The sequence below is a fragment of the Aplysia californica genome, unplaced genomic scaffold, assembly GCF_000002075.1.
Source record: "Aplysia californica isolate F4 #8 unplaced genomic scaffold, AplCal3.0 scaffold00172, whole genome shotgun sequence".
NCBI lineage: Eukaryota > Metazoa > Mollusca > Gastropoda > Aplysiida > Aplysiidae > Aplysia > Aplysia californica.
This window is the reverse complement of record NW_004797442.1, coordinates 832,296-841,082: the sequence shown is the minus strand read 5'-3', so window position 1 is coordinate 841,082 and position 8,787 is coordinate 832,296. Positions and strand designations below refer to the sequence as shown.

Here is an 8,787-nt window from a genome sequence, read left to right as displayed (position 1 = left end):
ATCTCATGGTGTGTCTCTCCTTCCCCTCCTTTGAGGCTAACGATTAAGTCGATGGGTTTAACGTCGTGGGATTAAAGATTCGATTTTTTTACCGTTCCTGGTCAGAATGTTTACCCTTGGGAAATACGTTTTGCTTTGCATTCCTCGTCTCTCCCACAATCACATTAATTTTTCATTCTCTATGCAAACGTATACAGATAAAAGATAGTCTTTAAATCTGTTCTCTCACACGTTCTCTGTTGAGCCTGATTTCCTTTTCTCTCTCTTCCATAGAGCCATACACGCGAGCACGGTATTTTTATGTAAACCCCCCTCCCCCCAAACACACACACACACACACACACACACACACACACACACACACACACACACACACACACACTGAGACACATACTCATAAATCATGAATAGCCCCCCAAAAAGATCTGTTCCCGGAACACAAACTGTCTTGTTATGTATGTGTTCCTTGTCAGATTACGGGTCTATATATTAAGTATTTGAAAGGATTGGTGTATGTTGAATAAGCCACTGTGCATGAAAACGTTAATTTAAATCTTATTTTATTGTGAAGAGCTTAGAACCACGATGGAGTGGGCTCTAAAGACGTAATCTTTGTTGTTTTTTATTAAAGCAGACTTAAGGTGTTCTTTCATTCAAGATGCATTGGCTTTGGGTACTGTTTTCTACGTCCTTCTTCGCTATTATTTTACATTTTATCGTTGGACCAGTCTATGCTACTCCATGGAAACCACATTTCTTTCAAACTAAGACGAGCGTTGAACTTAAACAAAGACAAAATGAAACCTTCATTCCTTTTTAAGTTGACACTATCCTTATACCTTCTCGACTCACTCTGATCACACCACAGCCACCCTCCACGTTAACTCTCACCTTTGTCCTTACCTCCCTTTTATGATTATCCTCACCTGGAAAACGGGTTACGTCCGAATACGACCTTGACCGCCTTTTGAAGGAAGGTTACGGCCTTGTCCGAGTTACCCAAAGAGGCCAGATTTTGACAACGATCCCTTCCTGCTTTCTGGATCGGGATGTCGTATGGTGACGTCATCGGCCCAGGCTGGTCTAGGGTGATGACATATCTGAGGGATGAGACCAACAACTGTCACTGCCACTTGTTGTTATTGTTTTGGTGACGTATTATCCCTATATGTAAACACACACACACACACACACACACACACACACACACACACACACACACACACACACACACACACACACACACACACCACACACGTATACACGCACACCCAAAGCCTCCTTCGAACCCCCCCTCCCTACACACACACACTCACACACAAAAACTTACACAGGTTTTGGGGGCTTTTGTTTTTGTCAGTAGAAATAGTTTGTTGTTGTCTGAGCAAACGAGTAAAACAGGTTTATTCCCTTATTTGTTTGGATTTTTTTTAAATGACGATTCAATGGTTAAAATGTTTGGCATTAACTTAAATGTGTTTGAATTACCTTTTAGATGCAATTGGTTTCATTTAGATCAGCCAGACCAAAATGAACACTATTAATTATACATAGTTATCTACAAGTGATGTTTTTAGGGAGGGGGGGCACATTGTATATTCAAAGAGACCTTAGTACAACACTTTGATTTAGGGCAATGAACTTCTAGGTTTCATTTTCTACCATAAAACATGATCTGTATTGTCAAATTGATAAATGTGGAAAAATAATGTTTTCGCGATTGCTTCGCCACTCTAAGATAAACTCTTTTTGAGCAGCTCAAACACGTTTATTTATATTTCTGTATACGCAGTTCTCATCATTCTATCCTTATTTCAGAGGCAGTACTGTGACCAAAAAAAAGAAGAAAAAGAGTAGTGCGTATGAATTAATCAGTAGCAATGGTCAGTGCCCCATTGTCTCTATGTCTCTGGTTCATTTCAGTAATGACTTGAGAATGAATAAACAACAGTAGAAGCATTATTGCCACCCTCTCACGGGAATAGTTATTTTCGATGGATCCCAGAAATGTCAGTGCTACATCTCATACATCATGAGCTGAGGACATTATTGCTATTACTGCTATAACATACAATACGGAATCTAAAATGTATGCATAGATACGCTAAAAAGGGCTTGCTTGCTATATATCTAGCCCCCCTGTGCTTAAAAGCGACCATAGTATGCATAAAATTTCCCGGGAACTGAAACTAGAAGAGAGTAACACACGTCAGCACGTCCACAAAAGTCTGCAAAACGGACACACAAGTGCTTGCTGAGTCAGGAGAGGCCTAATGAAACTGGAATGATTTTTTCGATGTATTAAATACTGTACTGTAATGAATTATGGTTTCAGAACACACTGACAGTGACAATACGTATGTTGCGTCCCGATAGAATCAGACACCCGTCAATTTGGGGGCATTCGGACTAATTGGTATAATCTAATAGCTTGTTTATTTAATGCAAACAAATACCCATCTATCTTGAAAAAAGAAAATCGAGGTATTTGCAATTGAAGGATATGAAGGTTGAGAGGTGTCAGGAGTAAAATTAGCAAGAAAATTGCTTTTAAAATGTGGTGACTTCCAAAGCCTTGGAAGCTGTTACATTTTTGCGCCTTTGATCAACGTTTGTCAATAAAATCAAAATTGAAAAGTGTTAAAAGTGAACAAAAAGGCGCAAAGCTAAAAAAAACACAACGTCTGTTCAATTTTCCCAAACTTCTTTAAAATGTCGTTTTCTTCAATTCCATCATTCTGACGAGCGTCTGGCTTCACCATGACGCCACACATATGAATCTGATCTCAGTGAAATTCAGTTCCAGTTATCAGGTTACCACAATTCATCAGATTTTTATCGGGGTAGAAGGCAACTGAAACACACATTCACAATATTGATTGTCATTATTTGGCCACTGTATAAGTTTTTTTTATGAAGGTGTTTTACGCTCCAATCCCCTCACTGGTGTCTAACTCAGGGGTTGTGCATTGGACAGCGAAGCGCCCAGCGTTACGTCATATAAGATAATGCTGTATTGATTTAACGCCCCTTTCAGCACTGTAAGGTTGTTTACAATGCAAGGCCACCGAATTTAATATCCATCTTTAATAGGACACAATGGGCGAAGAGCCTGAGAAACTCTGCAAAACAACCCATGTTCAAAACGCCCCACTAAGCATCGAACCAGGGCCATCCGCTCCGTTGTCCAGCATGATAACGACTATGCGCCCCAATATTGATTACAGAATTCCGCTTCTTTCATACGGTGTCGTGTTACGAGTAGTCTGTGAATGGGGCCATTAGTGGTGATTCAAATTTCGAATAAAAGTTTTGTTATAGCGTAAACGTGTTCGCAATTAACACAAGGGGAATGAATAACAATGATTTAGTGACGCCATTAATCACAACTTGCCTGAGTGGTGTTATTCGTCATGACACGGGTTTACGTTTTAGTTTTAGAAAGAGTTTTTCGGCTCTAACAATGCAAATTGGCAATATAAATGCCGAAGATTGGAGGGTAACATACAACAAAAGGAGAGAGGAGATCAAGTGCGGACGATTGATTTTTGACGATAGGAAAGAAGGACGAAACTATGCCAGAGCAACCACCAACAATCCACTGACACGATATTATCGATCAACAAAATATAAGTAGTGTAAGAGCAAGACAATTTCAAGACAAAAACGCAATGATGAGGAAACAGAAGATTAATAAATGATATTCCTCGACGTTTCATCATCATCAATGCCTTTCACCCCTGGCAGGGTATAGGCCACATACAAGCTCCTTCCATTTATCTCTGTCCTGAGCCATCCTTCCAAGCTCGTCATTTCTCTCATGTCCCTTTCCACGCATTTCCTCCATGTTTCCGGCGGCCTACCCCTGCCTCGTGTTCCTTGTGGGTTTCACTGCAGTGACTGTCTTGTGATGTTTCCGCTGGGCTTTCTTTAGGTGTGTCCCATCCATCGCCACTTTCTTAGTCCTATTTCTACTTCTATATCCTTTTGTCCTGTCCTTTCCCACAGCTCTTCATTTCTTATTCTATCCTGCCACTTAATTCTTAGAATACTCCTCATACAGCTGTTGATGAAAGTCTGAACTTCATTCAGTACTGTTTTCGTTGTCTTCCAAGTTTCGCAGCCGTAGAGGAGCACGCACTTGACGTTGGCGTTAAAGAGTCGAATCTTGGTGCGCAGTGAGATGTTGCTTGCTTTCCAGACTTTTGATAATTGCTTGAAGGCTGACCTTGCCTTGGCGGTTCTCGCTTTAACGTCTGCCTCGGTTCCACCTTTACCATCGATGACACTTCCAAGGTAGGTAAAGGAGTCTACTTCTTCCAGGGGAGTGTCTTCCACTGACACAGCAGGGCTTGAAACTTTTCCTAGCTTCACTACTTTTGACTTGCCTGGATGTATACGTAGGCCAACACTCCTTGATAGGCTGTTGAGTTCCTCGGTCTTTTCTTGCATCTGAGCATGTGTGTGAGAGAGCAGCGCAAGGTCATCGGCGAAGTCTAAGTCGTCCAGCTGCTGCCAAGGGGTCCATTGTATTCCTTTACGTTTGCCTCTGGTGGCTTCTTTCATGACCCAGTCAATTGCCAGTATGAAAAGGAAAGGTGAGAGAGCAAGCATCCTTGTCGCACTCCTGTCTGTACCTGGAATGGTTCTGAGAGTTGTCCTTCGTGGAAGACTTCGCAGTTTGTTCCATCATAGGTGGCCTTCTTAGGTATTCCAAAATGCCGCATGAGTTTCCACAGAGTTTCCCTGTCCACGCTGTCAAACGCCTTTTCATAGTCAATGAGGTTGACCACGAGTGGTGAGTTCCATCCAAGCGATTGCTCAACAATGATATGCAGAGTAGCGATCTGGTCCACACATGATCGGTTTTTGCGGAATCCTGCCTGGTTTCCTCGAAGCTTCTCATCTGTTGCCAGCTTGATTCTCTCTAGGAGTATCTTGTTGAAGACTTTCCCAGGTATGGACCGGAGTGTAATGCCTCTGTAGTTGTTACAATTGCTGAGATCTCCTTTCTTTGGCAGCTTGATTAGGTGGCCAGTCTTATGGTATTTCCTCCTTTTGCCAAACCTTTTCAAACAGAGCATAGAGAATTTCCACAAACCTATCTTTCTCTGCCTTAAGGGCTTCCGGTGGTATTTGGTCGGGACCCGCTGCCTTGTGGGATTTCAGTGTTTTTATAGCGGGCTGCAATTTCCTCTCTTGAAAGTGGTTCCGTGACTATTGGGAGGTCATTTCTGGCTGGAAGAATTTCTGGTTGGTTTTCTGGAGGTGGTCTGTTCAATAGTTGATCAAAGTGTTCTCTCCATCGGTTAAGTTGCCCCTCTGGGTTGAAGATAGTCTTTCCCTCTTTGTTTTTCACTGGTCGAGTGGGCTTGCTGAACCTACCTGAAAGAGTTCTTGTAGTCTGGTGTACAATCCGTAAGTGCCCGTCTGTTGCTGCTTTCTCAGCCTTTTCGGCCAGGCCATTCAGGCAGGTTTTCTTGTACTTCTTGATGGAATTCTTTACCTCCCGGTTTACTTCGGCGTACTCTTGTTGTGCAGCGAGTTTCTCAGTTCGGGTACGGCTTTTGTTGACTTGAGCCTTCAGCTCTCTTCTTCTTTTGACTTTGTCTAGAGAGTCCTGTGAAATCCATTCATTCCCGGTGTTGTCTTTGTGTCCTAGGGTGCTCTGGCAAGTTGCATTTACTGCCTCTCTTATCTTATCCCAGTGTTCGTTGACTTCACATTCATCCAGATCTTGAAGGACTTGAAATCTGTTCTTCAGTTCAAACTTGAACTCATTCTTCTTTATTGGGTCTTTCAGAAGGCTCACTTCATACTGTAGACATTTCCAGCTTTGACTTGTGCATATCTTCTCAGTTTTAGTTTCATCTTTCCAAGGATCAAATGTTGGTCTGATGTGACGTCTGCTCTTCGTAAGACTCGGACGTCCTCCAGTGAGCGTCTAAACTTTCGAGAGATGCAAAAGTGGTCAATCTGGTTTTCCGTTGTTCCGTCCGGGGAGACCCAAGTGGCCTTGTGAATCCTTTTATGTGGGAAGATTGTACCTCCAATGACCACGTTGTTGAATGTACAGAAGTTTTGTAACCTTTCTCCGTTGTCATTTGCCTCTCCTAATCCGTGTCTGCCCATGATTTCCTCGTTGTGACTATTGTCCGAACCTACCTTTGCATTTAGATCCCCCATGACAATGTTGATGTCCTTACCTGGAAGTTTGTCCATAACTTTCTGCAGGCGGTTGTAGAAGTCATCTTTATTCTCCACTTCTGCATCATTGGTTGGAGCATACACTTGTATGATGTTCATGTTAATGACCTTCTTCCTACCATCTCTTACCTTGAGTTCTTTCTTAGTTCCAAATGAGGCCATGATGATCCTGGACCATGTCATGTGCTTCCCAGCCCCTGCATGTCTTTTGAGCTGTTTTTGATATGATCATCACTACTCCTTCCCTGTGTGGTCCATCACTGTAATTTTCTGAATAAATAAAAACCTCCCCCTCTTTCATTCGCTTCTGTCCAGACTGGTTCAAGTGGGTCTCGCTGATTCCCAGTATGTGTAGTTGGTATCAGTGCATTTCTTGGAGAACTTGTGCAGTTTTTCCAGATTCATAAAGGGTCCTAACGTTCCACGAGCTGACCCGAAGAGACTTGGACTTAGATGATGGTGGAGGCTTCTGCCGAGCATCTTCCTTTCGGCTTTCACTGCCTTGCATCATAAACTCTCCATTTGGAGAAGATCCACGATCAGCCAAGCAGAGATAATGGTTTTTGCTTGTATGTGTTTCTGTAACAGGTTCTTTTTACGAGAGAGGTTGTTAGCCTCATGACTCAACTCCCGACCTGGAGGAAGGATGACTCTGTTTCAGGAGTCACTACCTGGTTCGCCATTTTGTCGCCTCGTACGACACGCTAGCACCACGTCAGTCCTATTCTTCTCAATGCCGAGACTGCACGGCTACCTCGACGTTTGGAGAGCTTTATACCTTTTTTTTCAACAAGTTGAAACTAAACAAAGAAAAGACAGACATCATTCTTATTAAAAAATCCACGATTAAATAAAGATCTGGAAAGTGTGAGCTTTGATTTATATCGCCATATGACATCTAGTAAAGAAGTTGTCAGGAATCTCGGTGTATATATTGACCACCACTTATCAATGGGCTCGTTTGTAGGATCTCTGTCCAAATCCTTTTATTTTCAGCAGAGAAGGATAGGCCTAGTTCGAAAGTACTTAAACGAAGAGACAACAAAAACACTGGTAACATCTCTTATCCTATCTAGATTGGAATGGTTTACAAGTATTTCAAAACAATGCCGCCAGACTGATAACAAGATCTAAAAAAACGAGACCATGTCACTCCATTATTAAAAGAACTGCATTGGCTCCCTGTAAAAGAACGAATAATATTTAAAATCTGCGTCATGTGTTTCAAATGTGTAAATAAAACTGCCCCTTTTTATCTACAAGAACTTATCAGTTCTAATATATAAACCAGGGAGAAACCTAAGATCATCAAACGATAACACCCTACTTGTGACACCTGTAAAATCATACAAATCATATGGAGAGCGATCTTTCTCATATCTTGGTCCATTTATGTGGAACAGATTACCCATGAAACTAAGACAAATAAGAACACTTGATAGCTTCAAAAGACATCTTAAACATTTTCTGTTCCTACAGGCCTATCCTTCATAAGCTTTTAACGTTATCTTTCATTATAGTTGTTCTGTTCCTATGTCTGGATGAAAATAGTCTGTGTGTGTGTGTGTGTGTGTGTGTGTGTGTGTGTGTGTGTGTGTGTGTGTGCATTAATGTATATTGCATGAGAAGAAAGGAAGTAGTAAGAAAGGTTTTTGAAAAATGGGTATTCCAATGTAAAGCGCATTGAGCTACTTTTTTGGAAATGCGCTATACAAACGTTATATATTATTATTATATTATTATGAAGTTCCCGTAAGAAAGAAGGAGCAAACCACAACAGAGCACCCGCCAACCACCCACGTGCCGTATTATACTTACCTGGTGAAGTAGGAGGATGCCACCTTGCCGACAGGGCAGTACATCAGCCCGTGTTTTGTGGAAATGATGGGCGAGGTGGAGAATTTGGGCACGCGCTGTTTGCGAGATGACCACTGGTCACCATGTTTGCGCGAGCAGTGGCTGATCACGTGCTGTCGACGGAGGTTGTGGCTGTCGTTGGCCGCAGCCTGGAGTCTGTTGAGTTAAGACGAACACATAAAGACAATAACTGTATGGTTTTCTGGATAGGTTATTGTTGTTGTTGTTGTTGTTGTTGTTGTTGTTATTGTTATTGTTATTGTTATTGTTGTTGTTGTTGCTGTTGTTGTTGCGACTGCTGAAGTAATTTTTTAAATCTTTTTTTTTTTATCTTTTTTTTTTTTTTTTTTTTTTTTGGGGGGGGGGGGGTTGTTGTTATGTTTTTTAAGTGATCTTCGGCATTTTTGTTTGTTTTGTCTCTGTTTTGTTGATTTTTTCACTTAATTTGTTTTTAATGGAGCTGGGGGGAGGGGAGTCAGGACAAGCGATAGAAACATCGTAAATTAAGAACGTTCGTAAATCCTGCAAATGACTTCCACCAAACACATACCTATTGTACTAAAAGAATCACAACAGGTTATAATTTGATGGGTGGGTGGGTGAGTGAGTGAGTGAGGGTGTGAGCTGGGAAGGGCAGGTGGGTGAGTACGTGAGTAAGTGAATAAGTAAGTAAGTAGATAGTATGTATGTTTTGACGGGGTTATCGAAACGCACACATGTGTG

The 8,787-nt window shown here is 41.8% G+C and overlaps 1 protein-coding gene across 1 annotated transcript in view; it reads right to left on the bottom strand.

Moving 5' to 3' along the window:
- The window catches only part of LOC101858627 (carbohydrate sulfotransferase 12), a gene marked incomplete in the record, with an annotated part of 44,310 nt that overhangs the window by 6,224 nt on the left and 29,299 nt on the right, over nucleotides 1-8,787 (bottom strand). Inside the window, 2 exon segments of the mRNA XM_005098095.2 lie at nucleotides 927-1,100; nucleotides 8,026-8,220. Coding sequence (XP_005098152.2) covers nucleotides 927-1,100; nucleotides 8,026-8,220 — 369 coding nt within the window.